The sequence below is a fragment of the Quercus suber genome, unplaced genomic scaffold, assembly GCF_002906115.3.
Source record: "Quercus suber isolate HL8 unplaced genomic scaffold, Cork oak 2.0 scaffold_257, whole genome shotgun sequence".
In the NCBI taxonomy this organism is placed as follows: Eukaryota; Viridiplantae; Streptophyta; class Magnoliopsida; order Fagales; family Fagaceae; genus Quercus; species Quercus suber.
The window spans coordinates 725,866-744,670 of record NW_027069713.1 but is presented as its reverse complement, the minus strand read 5'-3'; the positions used below and the strand labels follow the sequence as shown (position 1 = coordinate 744,670).

The 18,805-nt window shown below is 30.6% G+C and overlaps 1 protein-coding gene across 9 annotated transcripts; it reads right to left on the bottom strand.

Moving 5' to 3' along the window:
* Positions 1-16: 16 nt before the first annotated feature.
* LOC112016926 (ABC transporter G family member 29-like) lies at positions 17-18,602 on the bottom strand. Of its 9 annotated transcripts, none has more exons than XM_065781096.1 (22): positions 18,214-18,602; positions 17,713-17,922; positions 16,713-16,797; positions 16,372-16,531; positions 16,113-16,189; positions 15,929-15,982; positions 14,792-14,882; positions 13,299-13,600; positions 5,301-5,899; positions 3,901-4,061; positions 3,672-3,781; positions 3,398-3,551; positions 3,152-3,295; positions 3,007-3,045; positions 2,870-2,964; positions 2,384-2,718; positions 1,917-2,286; positions 1,699-1,832; positions 1,391-1,618; positions 1,095-1,266; positions 388-642; positions 17-289 (listed from the first exon to the last, which is right to left on the bottom strand). In XM_065781096.1, exons 1-22 carry the CDS (start codon positions 18,600-18,602, stop codon positions 17-19), a joined length of 4,437 nt encoding a protein of 1,478 aa, XP_065637168.1. The 9 variants fall into 9 exon arrangements, with proteins under 9 accessions (XP_065637168.1, XP_065637171.1, XP_065637167.1 ...); XM_065781099.1 differs by lacking the exon at positions 3,007-3,045 and having other exon boundaries at positions 2,870-3,005; positions 3,148-3,200; positions 3,258-3,295; XM_065781095.1 differs by having other exon boundaries at positions 1,917-2,288; positions 2,386-2,718; positions 2,870-3,045.
* Between the last annotated feature and the right edge of the window lie 203 nt (positions 18,603-18,805).

Here is an 18,805-nt window from a genome sequence, read left to right as displayed (position 1 = left end):
CTTTCATAATTTTCTTCTATCTGATCTGGAAGTTTAGAGTCTTTATGCAATAGGCAAACATGAATGCAAAGAAGGCTGCGAAGCCAACCAAAACTCCAGCAATAGGCCCCATGAAATTGGGATCATACCCAAAATGGTTTTCAATATACCAACTGATAGTGGGGTCAGTTACCATCCCAGGCACTTTAATGGTGGCCTCCATATCACCATATTGCGACACAATCAATCCATACAACGTCCATGCTACTGGGCAAATCCAATAATACCAAACCCACCACTTTGGAATTTTCTGAAAGTTCAAAAATCAATGAAATAATGTCAAAATGAATAATTTAGCTTATTCCTAAAAAGTTATTTTTGAAAGGAGAAATAGTACTTAGTGCTTACAGGTGCTGGGATAAAGAAGCCTGAGAAAAGATTGAAGATAGAATAGAATGCTGCTGCAAAAATGGATGCTACTTGGTGGTTTGGTGTCATGGAAGCGGTCATCATGCCATAATATGTGAAGTATAGGAAGGAGAAGAAGGAGACAAAGAAGAACCAGAAGAATTTTGTGGCTACCCATTGAAATCCCACCATGGCATACACAATAAGTGTATAATATGAAGTTTGAACAAGCACATATGGTATTTCAGTAATCACCTGCATATCAAACATTAAAGTTATTTTCTTATTTAGAAACGATTGAACTGAGTGGTAACATTCTACTTGAAAGTTCTCTTTGTGAAAATCGGGCCTATAAATTCAATATATGGTTGTAAAAATTTGAGTACTCTTGTAAAACAAATGAGGTATCCTAGAAAATGTAGATCTTTAAAGATCAAAGAAAATCCAATGTAATTTGCAATGATCCTATTGAAATTAACACTCTTTTGATAGTGAAGTACCATACAAAATGAGAGCTTAAGTAGCCTACTATGTGAACAGCCAAGTGGACGTTTTACAGATGAGCATAATTCATGAACTCAAAATAGTTAGGTTTCTTCAACAATCTGATAAAAGTCGTCTCTATAAATTATGTTAGAATGCCTAATATTCCTTGTTTAAGACATGAAGTCATTGAGAGTAAAATGATAATATTAATGCATTCAAACCTGTGCAAGGGCATAAGGCAACGCAGAGTACATCCCAGCAGCTCTTTCTCGATAAAACACTGTTCTTTCAATGGCTACTATCGGTTGTACTGTTGAGCAATTATTAATTCCTAAAAACACTACAGCTGCATACATTGCTCCAAGTATCGCAGTAAGATCACTTGCAGCCTCCCTATACCATACAATATTTTAGACATTGAAAAAAATTAGTCAATAGAATGATGAAGGTTTGAGTTATTTTGCCCATAAAATCAATGAGATAATTCAAATTATATTATTTGAAGGAAACAAAAGACCTTTTATTTCCGACTTTCCAGAAAATTGTCCCAACCATTAGGGCAGCAGCCAAGGTGAAAGAGAATCTAACAAGGTTATAATCGGGACTTCTCCAATATGTCCACCATGTCTTCCACAAGCAAGATTTGAACTGCCCCCATGTGGATTGAGAGAACTGTGTGGCAAAATATAGGTCCTTTGCTCTGGGTGGTGGAGTGCTTAACTCTTTTACCAAGGCCTTATTTCTCCTGCACATAAATGCATATGTTTGATCAAGACTGGTAATCACTCTTGCTTTTGTATTTCTATGACGAATATCTTAACTTACTGATGCAAGGATGATGACTTGAAGTGTTCAACAAAGTCAATTTCAAGCCTAACTTCTGCGGCCATTGAGCTCACATCGAGCATCCATGTTGCGGGGTTGCACTTCTCTTTGATTTTTGGGACTCCAGGAATTGCCTGTAAAATGAGTATTGAATCAGATAGTGCATTATGCTTGTATAACTTATGGATGAAGAAAAATAACAAGTAGAAAAAAAATACCTCAAAATATTCTATGATTTTGTGAGAATTTTCGCCCAAAGGTCCAGAGTAGATGACTTGTCCTCTATTCATCAATAGTAGATCATCAAAGGCTTCAAAAATATCAATGCTAGGCTGGTGAATGGTGCACACGACTGTTCTTCCAGTATCTACAGTATTTCTCACAGTCCTCATGACAATGGCTGCTGCCCTTGCATCAAGACCCGAAGTTGGTTCATCCATGAAAATGATTGAAGGATTGGCAACAAGCTCAACTGCAATTGTCAGCCTCTTCCGCTGTTCTGTTGACAACCCTGTAATTCCTGGAAGCCCCACTATAGCATCCTTCAGATTGTCTAGCTCCACCAATTCCATTACTTCATCAACAAAACTCTGAAAAGAATAAACCCAAGAAGAAATTGTTTTAACCCCTATAGGTTGCTACATACGAGGTTTAGAACAGTTTATAAGAGTTATATTAAGTTCACACCATCTTTTCTTCAATCCTGACTTCTTTAGGGAGACGAAGGAAAGCTGAATAAATCAAGGATTCTTGTACAGTGACTTGAGGCGAGTGAATGTCAGTTTGTTCACAGTAACCAGAAATTCTTGCAAATGTTTCTTGTATCTTAGGGAATCCAGAGATTCTAATATCACCTTCGATGTAACCACCTGTTTTTCTTCCTGCTAAAACATCCATCAATGTTGTCTTTCCGGCTCCACTGACTCCCATAAGTGCTGTTAAGACCCCAGGCCTAAATGCCCCCATTACTCCTCGAAGTAATTGGAGCCTATCATCTGTTACTCCTTGGTCCGTCATTTCCTGGTCAAACCACAAAGTTAGTGATAGAGGTATTTTAGCTAGACTTAATAACTCTTAATTTAGAGACGCCATTTTATGTTTAAATAATATATGATTACATATAATCTTTTTTTGGTAGAAAGAGAATGGAAGATGGGCAGTAGACAATTACAGCGGGCATGTCCACATAGTAATTCACACTGTCGAAAGACATTGCCAAAGGAGTGAATGGGAGAACCATTCCTCTCTTGGGAGCGACATCATTGGCTATCTCAAGAGTCGAATCAGCATTTCTACTTATTCCATTACTATTAGATCGGCTGCTCATAGTCCTGATTTCCATTTCTCCTGAGTGAATCCGAGTCCATGTAAGGTAACAAATAACATAATGATATTCACATTGATGATTGACTGTGCAAAAGACTAAAATTGCCAGTAATGTTTTGTTGCATACTTGTATTGTTTCCATCAGAAGAAGACAATAATTGCGAAGTAGAATCTCTCTTTGACACGGGTCTTCTCAGACTTGGTTCTTTATAGTTGGCTGCCATCTCTCCTACAGCTTCTTCAGATATTATTGCTTGTGGCTTTCCCATTGCTAGTGTATTGAACAAGAGAAAAGATAAAAAATTGTCACTTTGAAGAAAACAGATTGAAATCGCAAATTCACATGCACCCTTAAAAAAAATGTTGTCCTTACGGTTAAGGTACATAAGTGCTAAGGTGAATAGGACGTTAAATAGAATTGTGAACCCGAGCAGTCCTCCTGCGCCAATCCAGTACCAGTTTTTGTCAGAGAAAACATCGAAGCTCTCAAGGACTGCGACACCCAACCTGGTTGCATTGTCTGAAGCCTGTAGTGGTATTCTTTTAGCGAACCAAAAGCATAATTCTCTTAATTTGTTCTTATCTTTTGAAGTTTGTTTCAATATATTACTAAAAATATGCATAGGCTGTATAATGTAAAAATATACCAATTTGTTCATCCACCTCGGAGCAAACATTTCATTTACAGCAATGGCATTGAAACCGTATGACATAGGTGAGACCCAGTAGCCCCAAACCCACCATTTTAGAATTTCACCTGTTATATTCAAACCAAATTTTGAATTAGTTCAACAAACTGTAATGTAAATTTTTTGTTTTTAAGAAAGGTTTTCGCTGCTTTGAAATCCATGTTAAAAATTTTGATTTTTTACTAACCTCTAGGAAGGATGAAACCTCCAAGTAGGAACACAAATAGAAGAGTGAGAGTTCCACAAGTGTTGGCAATGATCATAGTCCTGCAAACTGCAGAGATGAGCCTAAAGAGCCCAGCAGCCATTTGTTGGAACAGAAATACCAATAGTAGTTGCTTGAAGAACCTGTCCATGGGGTTGGGATAGAATGTTCAATTGTCTGGAATTTTTTAGTGCCTCAAAATTAAGTGTTAGGACATATGTGGAACTTGTTAGAGACATATGATATGTAAATTAGCTAATCATTTGACAAAACGTACTTTACTTATAATTGGATAGATCTAGGATGGTTTTACTACTTCAAGGAGCACGAGTCCAAATTTAGTATTGAACCCATGCAAATCTATCTAAGAAATAAGTGAAGAAGTGCTATTCATTACAGCTCGATAGATCATATCTATCGAGGTTTAATGCTGATGCTCGACAGCAGCTCGATAGAAGCTGTATCTATCGAGAATTACGAAATTTAGATTTTCAGATTTGATTTCACGCATATCTATGTATATTTGTGTGAGGTTTTTTTTTCTCACAACCCTAGACATATATAAGTATTATTTTAAGGGCTGTCAAAGGGATACAAGGTGATGCAACTTGATGAAAAGTCATTGTGCATGCAAATTGTGACCAAATACAGAATTTGTCATAGTTCATCATATTCTCTCTAGAAGCTACTGCGTCTTTGTGCCAAGAGTTTTGAGACCAAGGAGTTTTCTGATCTTCATTGTTAGATGAACTAAAGAACTTTGCAACCTACATCTTCCTCAAGTTGGTGTGTTAGTCACGTATTAGCATCTATGCATCATTGGTTAGTCACATACTGGGATTCGTGCATTGAACGAAGAGATTGCCGCTACATCATAAGTCCAATTGGGTATTGAGGTAAGGGTTCAACTATAGGTTGATACTAGGTACTGAGATTCCTTTTACTTATAACCGTTTGTTTTGATAATAATGGATTTTAGGGAGTGGTGACCTAATTCACCCAGTGAAGTTTTTGCCTTGGTGGTTTTTCCCATTCGTAAACAAATTACCTGTGTCAAATTTATTTTCCGTTGCATTTAATTTAGTTGATGATTTGTTTGTACTACCACATTTATTGCGTATAATTGAATCTAATTAATTTCACTTGGCTAATTAATTTGATTAAGTTACCAAAGAGGTCAATACATTCTTGGTCTATTAAGAAGATATTATGTTAAAGTGAACTAGTGACACATTTCTTAACATTTTTTCACAATGGTTAACATGGTCAGTTGTAATTGAACCAATATCATTTCACATAGATCCACCATTAACATCACTTTTATTATGCACCAAACCATATTAGCTGATGTGAGATAGATATTGAAATATTGGTTTAATTACCTGCTAGCTTCAGGGGCAAATCCTATGGAGTAGTATGTAATGACTGTCCAAACAACGGACTCGAGAACAGATATGGGGATCCGGAGAACCATGTTTGGTAGTGTGAAAGTCCAAACTGGGTGAAAGAGGATGTCTCTCTGCTTGTAAAATACTGGAAGCCTTGCAATGGTCAGTGATGCCTCAGCAAAGCCATTGAACATGTTAATCATCATGGAAAATAGTAGTGCTCCAATATATACTGCCCCATCTTCTTCATTCCTAGTGTTCATTGTTGTCCTCAAAAAAAGTGTGGCCAGTATGATTGCCACTATAATAATTTGTATTGTCTTGAACACATAGATAAAAGAGTTCCTCTTAATCAATAGCCATTCTTTGTCAAAGCATGCCTTTAAGAGTTCCATTTTTGGGACTGAATATTTCTTGAAGACTAGAGCTGCCCTATGGCAATTGGCCTTGTTATAAGGTATTGACAACTCATTTTCAAGCTGCATGCCCACATGGAATCGCTTGAACTGGCTAGCGAATTCAGACACTGATGTGTAGTGGTATGGTCTTCTTCTATCTGTCCAATATTGCTCTTGGTCCTTCCTTGATGTAACCTATAAGAATTATATCGAATAACTTGTGATTAATTATTATGCACTGATAAATTGATTAAGTAATTACTTTTTCCCTAAAAAAATTGGCCTTTTCAAAATCCCTCTCTCTCTCTCTCTCTCTGCCCCCTTGGTATAATTTCTTCAAACATTGTTTTCAAAAAAGATTTTTAAAAAAGCACCAAAATTGTTATAGGCATTACAATTATTTACACAAATAATGCTATTTATAGTCAATTAGAGATGATTTTTTATTTTTATTCTTGATAATTTGATAGTTACAATAATAAGAAAGAAGGTTAATTTGGAACCAAATTCTTCTTCTAAGTGAGAGTAAAAAATGTCAATAAGATAAATGATTGTTATATATCACACATATTATCCAATCTTACTCTCATAAAATATATAACTAGTCATAGGCCCACATAATGCATAGGGACTGTTACAATTTTTTGTGTCGATATTTTTTATTTTAATTTTTGTTCAGTAAAAAGTTTAGTGCTTCTTCGAACAACACAATAAATTCATCAACATAAGCAACTTGCTTTGTGCAACCTTGTTTTGTCATATTAATTATTTTGAGTACTTGTATGAAAATATATATCATCATTCTTGTAAGTGAATGAAAGGGACAATTAATTAATTTGTAAACGAATTTTTGTCATGGTGAATCATTTAAAAGCTTTAGAGAACCATAGTTATAACAATCTCCTATTTTCTATTTGATTTGGAAATTAGTCTTCAAATTAAAATTATATCATCTAAAAACACTAGAATTGAGTAATTCACTAAAAAACTAAAATACAAATATTACCTAAGGGGGAAAAAAGAGTATAAAAAAGATAATAACCACGAATCATTAAATTAAACTAGTAAGTTACCCTTGCGATGCACGGATAATGTTATAATGTTTTATGTAAGATGATTTTGGAAAATGTTGTATATGTATTATAACATAATTGTTATAAAACTCCATTAGTAATGAGTTCATCATAAAAAATAACAATTATAAATTATGCATACATATCCACTATAATTATTCAATTGAAGTAATGAGAAATAATATACAAAAATAACTTTGAATGAATATTATAAAATAAAAGTTGATATATAATGTGTCTTTCTCTTTTTCCTTAATTCTAAAATAAAATACACATCTCAAATACCCACAGTCAATTACATCATTTACAAAACCCATAAATCACCTTAACATCAAAATTGTAACTATTGTTGTTACTCAATATAAAATGTAAGCTTTCTCAAAAAAAAAATAAAAATAAAAATAAAATGTAAGCCCTTATTCCTCCATTGTAACTAACTCATACGGGTTAGGATTAGATGAAATAACAATGTTAGAGCTAGGTAGGTGTTGTCGAAAGATTGAAAGTGAATGACATCGTTTTTGGTCTATGTGTATTTGATATGAGATGACATGAATGGCTATGGATAGGTATACATAAAGGGGTAGAAGTGCAAGAGGTGAAATTGTGAATTAAAATACAAAGAGTTTTGTATTTATGTGTGAATGATGAAAAGTCTAGAAATATTAAACTAAATGATACAAAGAATATTTATTTTTTAATTAGAAAAGTCTTGAAACATTGAACAAAATGAAACAAAAAGTCAATATTTAATTTGTTCTTATCTCTGATGTGGCACTTGAGAATATTTCAATTTTCTTTGTATAGAATGCCCCACTTGGTAGAACTTTATGCTTTGCCACATGAGGTCTCTACTTTTATATATATATATATATATATTGATAATTAAAAATAATATTACTTTTTGTCATCTATATTTTTTAATAAAGTTGGATTTAGAATAAGTAATCTCAACCCATATATGTCTTTTCCTATTTTTAAGTAAGTGCACTGAAATGGACCGAGATGACTCGAAGTGGATTGAAAGGATCAAACTGGACCAAAATAAACCAAAATTGACTGAATGGACTAAAGTGTATCGAAATAGATCTAGTGGACCAAAACTAGACTGAATGTACCAATGTAGACCAAAATGGACATAAGTGAGCTGAAATGGGCAAAAATGGACCGAATCATCAGCCATATCACCTTTTATTTTTATTTTTTATTGATTTATTCTTTTAATTTTTTTTATAATATTAAATATATTAACTGATTAACTTTACACTTCATCCGGGACAATTTATTTATTTATTCTTATAATAATATCATAGATGATTTAATATATTTAATTATTATAAAAAATTAGAGAAACAAATTAATAAAAATAGGTGGTGTGGCTAATGATGTGGCTTAACAGGAGTGAGATAACATTAAATGATACCGTTCAACTTTTAGATATTACTGGTCGCATACTTGCGCGTTGCACGTGATAATTTTTTTAGGATGGTCTCATTAAATATTTTATTAATACTATAATTTTAGTTATTAATCATTGGTTTTTCATTAGTTTTTAAGTTAATAAAAACCTTAAATATACCTTTTTTTTACCTTTACACACACACACACACACACACACACACACACACACACACACACACACACAGAGTGAATCTTTATACTTACCTTTAAGAAAACTCTATATATTCCACTTTTTTTGGATGCGTAAAATTAATAAATTATAGACTACTACTCCATAATGATAGTGACTAATTAATTATATATATATATATATATTTTTTTTTAGTGATCTCATTTGTGACGCTTCTTACATAATCTATCTATATATTACTAAAAGTTAAAACGTAGCATTTATTATTTATTATTTATTATTTACTAAAAGCTACTAAGCTCCTGTTCCACCACCTCATCATCACATCATTCGCTATATAATTATTATTTATTATTTATTCCTTTTTTTACCCAAAAAATATATATATAAATACTTTATTTACTTAACATATTCATCTTTGTTGGTTTCAACATTTATATATATATATATATATATATATTTCTTTTTTAATTTCAATTTTCCTATAATTTTTTACATTCACTTACTTTTTAAATATTTACACTTTCTTCTTCCCTTACCTTTTCATCTCTCCACTACCTCTACTTTAATATTGCTATTCATATTTTCCTTCATCTTCTTTTATTTGTCTCTTCTTATCCTTCTCTCTTATTATAAATTTGTCACTCTTTTCCATTCTTTGCATAGTTTTCTCTCACAAAAAGGTTCTCTCTCTCTCTCTCTCTCTCTCTCTCTCTCTCTCTCTCTCTCTCTCTCTCTCTCTCTCTCTCTTTAATGTTTTGGTGGATATTTATTTTTTATTGCAACTCCGCTTTAGGTTGATAAATTTTTGTGTTTTTAAGTACTCTAATTTAGGTTGGTACGATTTAGTTTTGTGTTTTAAGTTATTATTATTATTATTATTTTGCTCTTTGATTGTTAAATTTTATCCGATTACATTATTAAAAATTAAAAATAGTAGATAAAAATAAAATAGTATTTCATTACATAGCATAATTTGGATAATTTAGTGTTTATTGTTATATCTTTTAAATTTTTTTTTTTTCTTCTCTTCTATTTTACTCAATATTGAAATTCAACCACATCCTCCTTATCATTAAATTATTTATATTTTCTCTCTCTTTTTATTTTTTTTTTAAAAAATTAATATTTTACTTAAATTCAAATAAAAGAAAATTGTGCTCATCAAATTGTACTCATTTTTTTAACACTTATACTTTCTCCAACCTTTCTCCATCTCTTTACCTTTTCATCTCCCAAACATTCTACCTTGATATCATTCTTCCTCTTTCCTTTTATCTTCCTTTATTTTGTTTCTTTTTTATCATCATCATCTTAGTATAAATTTGTCATTCACTCTTCCATTCTTTATATAATTTTCTCTCACAAAAAAGTAGTTATTTCCCACTCCTTCTCCCTCAATTTTTTGTTGGATTTTTATTTTTATTTTTCTTGCATCTCTATTTTAGCTTGATAAAGTTTTGTATTCTTTAGAACTCTATTTTGGTTGATGGGATTTAGTTTTGTGTTTTAAGGTTTTTTTTTTTTAATTTTTTTATGACTTTGATTGTTAAATATTATCATATTGCGTTATAAATAATTAAAATAGTATATAAGAATGTACTATTATTATATTACATAGAATTATTTGGATAAGTTAGTGTTTATTGTTATGTTTTTTTTCCTCATATTATTTTATTTAACATTTCAATTCAGCCACATCCCCCATATATATCATTAAATTATTTATATTTCCACGCCTTTTTTTATTTTAAAAATTTTAAAATATAATATTTTGCCTAAATTAAATAAATAAAGTTGTCCACATTAAGTGGAGTAATGCTAGGAAAACACTCATTCTCACACCCAATGCATCAAATGAAGAATGAAATACAAAACAAATCAAGTTAGAAACACTAAATTAAAAAATTAAAAAAAAAACTAATAATGCATATTTAATGTCGTTGAATCATCATCAAATTTTGGAAAACGATAGGTTGCCAATGGAGAGGGAGAGATGGTATAGAAAAAAACCAATACAAAGTAATAAATAGTAGATAAAGGGAAAAAATTATTGGAAAACCGAAAGGTTGTAAGGAGAAGTAAAAAAAAAAAAAAATAGAGATTACCGTGTGGAGAACATTAAAAACTTTACAGTATAGCAACATAAACCATTAAATTCACTTAAAAAATTAAATCAACAATCAACAATTAAATACAATCATAATACTAAATTTAAATATAAAACTAATCAAACTCTAACTATGGAAACCATATTAATCATAACTAAAAAATAGATGTTCTCTGATAGTAGTAGAAATTACATAAGAAATAAAGTTAGAAAATTTAAAAATTCATTTTTTGACATTTCATTTAACCTTATATATATATATATATAATTTTCATACACTATTACTTTCGAAAATATAATGAACAATGCTGTCTCTCATTTATCATCTTTGCTATGCAAATCATCAATTAGTAAATATATGATAATGGTAAGAAGCGTCNAATGTGGGGGTTGTCTTGATAAATATATTAATGCCGCAACTTAGCCCCTTAAACAAAAATTCCTAACTCTACCCCTACTTGTGGAGGACCAAATATAAGCCTTAAGCCTCATGGCTAATTCGGGCCCATTAATCTAATAGTTTAGTTATTAGCTTGATCCCATTTGTGAGGACAAGGTTTCTCTCCAATTTAGTTTGGAGAGAAACCCTTCAAATTCCTACTATATCTTTTTATTAGATGTAAGTTTTGAAAATATAATCGTTCGATTGCATGTTCTTTATATCTTAACACGCATGTCAAATTTCGTTGAAATCGGATATTATTTATTATTCAAACGATAAACTTACTTTTATGCATAATTTTAGACCATAATAATTTATAATTTAAACATTTAATTGGTAACATATCTATTAATTTTTATCTTTTTAAAATTTTGCAAGCATGGAAGATATAATAAAAACATGCAATCCAACGATTAGATTTTTGAATTCCACATCCTATAAAAGATATAGGATGAGTTTGATGGTTTTCTGTCTAAACTAGTTTGAAAATAAAAATTTTCCCATTTGTGAACAAACTTGCGTGAGTTCTAATTGGCTTTTGGCAACTCACCATTTTTAGTAAGGAAAATGTTTCTCTCTAAACTAATTCAGAGAAAAACTCTTCAAACTCCTCTTGTATATTTTTGTTAGATGTAAATTTTGAAAATCTGACCGTTAGATTGCATGTTTTTATTATATCCTATATGCTTGCAAAATGTTTAAATTTCAAGTTCTTACGGTATAAAATTATGCATAAAAAATAAGTTTATTGATAGAATTGTAAATAACATCCAATTTGAACAAAATTTGACATCTGTGTTAAGAATATAAAAAAATGCAATCCAATAGTTAGATTTTCAAAATTCATATAAAATAAATATATATGAGGAGTTTGAAGGGTTTCTCTCCAAAATTCAAACTAATTTAGAGAGAAATGTTTTTCCTTTTAGTAATAAACTGTGCTAGGGGCGACTCTACAATGAATAGTCCTAGGGGGGTAATACAAAATTTAGCTAATCTACATAATCTATCTATATATTACTAAAAGTTAAAACGTAGCATTTATTATTTATTATTTATTATTTACTAAAAGCTACTAAGCTCCTGTTCCACCACCTCATCATCACATCATTCGCTATATAATTATTATTTATTATTTATTCCTTTTTTTACCCAAAAAATATATATATAAATACTTTATTTACTTAACATATTCATCTTTGTTGGTTTCAACATTTATATATATATATATATATATATATTTCTTTTTTAATTTCAATTTTCCTATAATTTTTTACATTCACTTACTTTTTAAATATTTACACTTTCTTCTTCCCTTACCTTTTCATCTCTCCACTACCTCTACTTTAATATTGCTATTCATATTTTCCTTCATCTTCTTTTATTTGTCTCTTCTTATCCTTCTCTCTTATTATAAATTTGTCACTCTTTTCCATTCTTTGCATAGTTTTCTCTCACAAAAAGGTCTCTAAGACAACCCCCACATTCACACACACACACACACACACACACACACACACACACACACTTAACAAAAATAAAAGAGAGCTTAGTATTTTCAATTAAAATTATGTTATAGTCTTTCATAAGGTAAAATTCATTTTTTCCATTTTCATAGTGAAATTCTTAAAAAGTTTCATTTTAAATACAAATTATCAAAGTTTATACTAAAGTAAGTAAAAAATCTTTCAATTGAACTAATGAAATTTTCAAAAACATGAATGATTAAAAACTTTGAGGAATAAGTTAGGCTTCAAACATATTTGAAGCTATTTTGTTCTAACATATTATGTGGCAATTAAAGACACATTTCATGTGTAGTTTTAGTGACAAGATTTTTTTAATGAGTTAATGACTTGTCAATCGTCATATAACGGGTTAAAAAAGATAGATTCAAACATGTTTGATGTCAAACTTTATCAAATTTTTAATAGATATAAGAGCACATTTTACAATAAAAAATAGAATTGCAAAAAATAAAGTTATATTTCTATAACTATTAGACCAATTATTCTTTTTAAGAGCATCATTAGACTAATTCAAATATTTTGGGAGGGGGAAACTCTTATTTTTATAGATTAAATTTTGAAAACATTAAAATAATTATATATATTAAAATTTTTTCAATTTTTTTGTGCAGGCCCGGGGGGAGGGCCCCCCACCCTTCAACATAGCTCCATCTTTATTCACAAGGTATGTTTCATGCTACCATATGAAACTAGGTTTATCACAGTGGATTTTAGTTAACTTAATTAGTAAGTGTTTTATTTTCGAATAAGAGATCTGAAATTTAAACCTGCTTACTCCAAAAATAAACTAATAGTTTGGCCTGATAAAGAAAATTATTATGAAACGGATGTATTTGTTGATAAGTTTACCTCCTGTAAGAAATCAGCGGCGCCCTTTCTCTCTGGACACTTGAAGCCACATGTTTCAAAGAATTGGAGTATGTATTCTCGTGGGCCTTGGTAGACAATCTGACCCTCTGATAGGAGAATGATATCATCAAACAGATCGAACGTCTCAGGAGCAGGCTGGAGTAGGGACATCAATATGGTGGCCTCAGTGAGGTGTACAATCTGTTGCAAGCATTTCACTATTTGGTATGTTGTGGAGCTATCTAGACCAGTTGATATCTCATCCATGAATAGTGTTTTTGTGGGCCCAACAATCATCTCTCCTGTGTATTGACCAATTTTTTGCCATGAAAACAACCAATTATAGATAAGCTACATAAGCTACTCTTTAAAATACTACTATTAGTAACATATACTAGGCCCAGTTGATACTTAATTGAGCTGACATTGTTCCAAAACTTGGGTTTATTATTTATTATTTTCATAATGAATCCACTCGAGTTGAAACCTATCCCTACATATCCATGCAATCATAATTTGGGTAGTAATATTTTTTAATACAATATAGTAATTCTACTTTAGTATAATCTAAGTGTATATGTGTGTGTAGCTTTTTTCTAGAGAATTGAATTCTGGCCCTTATCTCCCACTTTATAAGAACTTTGTATATATAAAGTGACTATCATACTAAGAGTGCACAGTAATAAGTAGTAATAACTATGGTTATAGGATTATTTTCTTGTATAAGCAAGATTCAATGTCACATTCATTATTTGAATGACAAAATATTTTATTAATTGAATTAATTAAAATTTGTGATAAATTGATGATACATATCTAAGATACATATCCAAGGTTGTTATAGTTATATGGCTTATTAAGATAAACTAATCCCATTACCACTTAAGAATGTTGCTTAAGGTAGACTTTGTTATTTTAATAGTGTAATTTCCTCCGGTTCCATGGACCACTAATTTGGAATTTTATTCTTAAAAAATGGATGCGCATGAGACATTTTTATTCTTAAAAAAATGTGGTATTGTATCCAAGGTCAAGGTTGACATTTCCTCAAAGAAAGGGTCAAGGTTGACTTTAAAATGATTTATTTAATTAATTAATTTATTTATTTTTATGCTGAGGGTGGGGGTGATGAGTTAATATGATATTTTTAACAATAATGCCATAATGCTGGTATTATACATTTTGCCACAATTATCTTACGTGATACATTATGGGTTACGAAGAAAAAAAAATAGTAAGTACATATGATAGTAACGGATAGTCAATTGCGGTATGTTATATAAGTTAGTTGGACAAAAAGCGCGTGAAAGTATATGATACTAGCATTATTATTATTTTTTAAACATATGTTACTATATGTAATATTACAATTCTTCTTCTAAGCCTATCTCCACTTTTCATATAAAGAATGCAATTAGGTAGAAAAAAATGAATTTGAATTCTTGTAGTTAGCTAATTGTAAGATAAATAAGAATCTTAAATAGTTAATTAACCTGTTGTTACTCGTTTTTTCTGTCCACCTGATATCCCTCGTCGCATTTCATCTCCAACAATGGTGTCTTTGCATATATCAAGCCCTAAAATCTGTTCAACTCAAAAGTTGGAATTTGAGTTGCTAAAAGGTCATGAATGGATTTTTAGAGAGAGAGAGAGAGAGAGAGAGAGAGAGAAGAAGAAGAAGAAGAAGAAGAAGAAGAAGTCTGTAACTTTATTAAGAAATATTAGCTACATCGGCAAAGATTATAGTATTGAGATGTGGAGGAACATTTTCCATTCACATCGAAAAATTGCTAACAAGTCTAGCAATATTATGAATAGCAGAATTACCTTGTCTACTAATATGTGAGAAACTGAAAGCAGTAAAAGTATCCGCTATAGACTTGCACTTATCGTATTTACTAATAAAACCATTTTAAAAAAGTTTTGATTCAAATTTCATATGAAATATTAAAAGCTATAAAAAAAATAGTTACTTTTTGGCTAAAATGCAAATTTCCATCTTTAAGTTTGACTGAAATTCATTTTAGTTCACTAACTTTACTTAGTTCAATTGAGTTATCTAAATTTCAAATTTATTCAATGCAAATCTTTTATCAAGCTTTGTTAAAAAAATGCCATTACAAAATATTTTTCTCACATGTTAAAATCTATAAAATTAATAAAAATAATTTATAGATTTTTTGTGTTTTTTTTTTTCCAAAAAAATCTTTTTTTTTATTAGGAATTTTCATAATTAATGGAAATTTTTTAACAGAATTGGATGAAAGATTTAAATTGAATAAATTTGAAACCTAGAGGATTCAATTGAATAAAAGTAAAGTTAGAGGATTAAAATAAATTTTCAATCAAACCCAGATGCTACAATTTTTATTTTAGTCTTTTTTTCCCAAAACAAAAGTTTTTAAAAATATTTCCTAAACCAATGTGAGCCTATGTTAACTTTTCCATTAATATATATATATATATATATAAAAGAAGTGGCTTGGTTGGAACTTGGTAGCAATAAAAAAAATTTTAAATGACATGAAGGACGAAGCTATCAGTAATAAGGATTTAAGAAATAAAATTTTGATAGTGAAACAAAGTTCCTCAAATAGAAGACCATATTTTGTGGTTGTATTGTAACTTACTCTGAGGGTATAGTCAGTAATGAGACTGCTCTCAACTCCTTCCATTGCTGTTGCCTAAATTGAAGAAATACCAACAACAATTATTAACTTGGAAGATAACTAAAATATAAAAAATTAAGTGTGAACAAATTAATATTATATACTAAATTTAAATATATGTCCTAGATGCATATGTAGTATGTACCTTCATAAAAAGATCAACTTCTGCCTCCGGAAATATCCCCGCATCCTTTTCTCTTTTAGCAAGTTCAGTTAAGAGTTCTATACCAAAATAAAATTGATCAAATTGTTATCATTTTTTTAGAACAAAAACAAAGGGATTAATTAACATAGGAAAATACTAAGGGTACAAATTATTTTTCAAATTTTTTACAAATTACTGATATAATGAATGATTATTAATAAGTAAAAAAAGTAATATAATTTTTATTTTTACAAATTACCATATCGGGTTCCAACCCCTTGGCACCTTGCAGAGAAATCTAGAATTTCTTTCACTGTCATTTCTCCAACATGGACATCTTTTTGGCTAATGTATGCAGATGTCTTCTTAGGCTCAAATTCATTCAGCCTGTGGCCATTGTAAGTGATTTTTCCTCTAACCTGTTCCATGAAATTATTGTTAGCTAGATACCCTTGTCTCTCTCTCTCTCTCTCTCTCTTTTTTTTTTAAAAAAAAAAAAAAAAAAAAAAAAAAAAAAAAAATTTTTTTATAAAGAAAAAAAGGCAACCCTTTATCTTTTGTTTAAAAAAAAATAATTAGTCATTGTTGACAGGAGCTAACCTTCAGGCTTGAGTCCAACTTTCCGGCCAATGCCAGCAAAAGGGTTGTTTTCCCAGAAGATGGGGGCCCTAACAAAAGGGTCATCCTATAACAAAACAAATTCTAATGGTTACTTCAAATCTATTAGTAAAATTAGAAACAGTACGAATGTTTAATCCATTTTTTTAATTTGAAAGTTGGGGAGGGGTACGATCATTTAAATATTACAGGGAGTTTACATCCAAGAATGAATGTATATTCTATAGGAAAGTCTATGTATTTTGTAGGAAAGTTTTTTACATTTCACGAAAATGTATTAATATTTTATAGGAAAGTTTATACATTTTGTGAAAAAGTCTATTTATTTAATTGGGAAGTTTGTACATTTTGTGGGAAAATTTATATATTCTTTAGGGAAAGTTTATACATTTCGTGGGACAGTCTGAATATTCTATGAGAAAGCCTGCATATTTCGCGGGAAAGTTTGTTTATTCTATAGAAAAGTCTGTATATTCCAAGGAAAATTTAAATATTTTGCTAGAAAGTTTAAACATCTCACAAGAAATTCTATATATTCTGCATGAAAATTTGTACATTTTGTAGGAAAATCTATATATTCGGTGGGAAATTTTGTTCATTTTGTGGGAAATGTTGTCAATTGTGTGGGAAAATCTACATATTCTTTTTTTGAGGAAGAAAATCTACATATTCTGTGGTATAGTTTATTCATTTTTTGGGGAAAATTTGTATATTTTGTGGTAAAGTCTGTACATTTTGGGAGATAGTATGATTTGGGAGAAAGTCAGTATATTTTGTAGAAAATTATGCATATTCAATGGAAAGTCCGCAATTTACTAGATTATATAAATAGCACATTATGACATATATTGTCATTGTATATTCCATTTTTCATTTTAGAAATCTAATACAACTTGAAGTTGATTTTTAACTCAAATGATGTCATTCTTCCTTGAATTTGATAATAAGCACATCCTAAATTAGAACCTTAATTTATATATACCTGGATGGCTTAATAATTCCTGAGGCATCCTTGACAATTGTTAATTTTCTTCTCTTAGCCAGTCTAATCCCAAGCAAACCAAGTGCCGATTCTGCAATATTACGGACAACATTTGGAAGAGTGGGAAGAGCTCTTGTGCCAACATAGCAATCGGCTTCAATCGTTAAATAATTAAACCTAACTTCAACAGTAGGAAGTTGGATACCAACCCTAAAATTAAAACAAAAGCAAATAGATTAGACTACAATTTAGAACAAAATTGAACCTAGATATTGTTGAGTGTTGACTCAACTGAGTTGACTTAGTTAGGTTCACACCAACAAACTTCAACTTTGTCTAGAGAAGGAAATATGTTACTTGTCCTGTCAAATGTTGCTTCAACTATATAGAAAGGGAACATGAAGAACGTCCCTTGTCACCTTTGAGATAATAATTACATACAGAATGGTTGAAGGAAGCCCATGAGAGAGAGAGAGAGAGAGAGAGTAACAAAGAACTTACCTATCAATTCTATTTCTAAACTTCTTCAAGAACTTCTCATTATCTTCCTCAGCAACCTTAAAAATCCTGTTGATGAATTTTTGTCTGTCATCCAAATCTAGCTTTCTTACATCCACTTTTTTGTGCTTCATTTTGCCAGCTTGAACCTCATTATCCATAAAAGAATTTATAATACTTGCTCTGAGGCGATCATAGGTGGGTAATCTCTCTATGGCAGCCCATTTTAGAGCTTCTTCATCTTCATCAACATGACTGTTTCGGGGAGAGTGGCTAGCACCTGAAAATACATCTTCCATGCCCCAACTTTTCTTGTTCATGCTCCTGCTTATGCTTCTGCTAAAGCTACGCCTTGGCCTTTCAAAGCCTCTTGCTCTGTCTATTCCATCCATCTTCTCCATCTAATGAAATTTTACAGAAACAAGAACATGCCCAGATTGTAAATTATAGAATGGAAGCTAAAAGTTGGAGAGGACATATAGAAAAGTGTAAAAAGAAGAAAAATAAAATTATGTTTGGTTGCTGAAAAGATGAGAAAGAATAGGAAATGAAATGAAATTTATGTCCGTTAAATTCAGTAGCTTGAGCTCAATGT

What these genes read in the sequence shown, in the direction of transcription:
- LOC112016926 (XM_065781095.1), bottom strand. Translation starts at nt 18,602, where the DNA reads ATGGATGGAATAGACAGAGCAAGAGGCTTTGAAAGGCCAAGGCGTAGC. An exon ending in GAAAAAACGAGTAACAACAG is followed by an intron (nt 13,601 to 14,791) that starts GTTAATTAACTA and finishes GTCAATACACAG; the next exon opens with GAGAGATGATTGTTGGGCCC. An exon ending in CGAGGTGGATGAACAAATTG is followed by an intron (nt 3,552 to 3,671) that starts GTATATTTTTAC and finishes ATACCACTACAG; the next exon opens with GCTTCAGACAATGCAACCAG.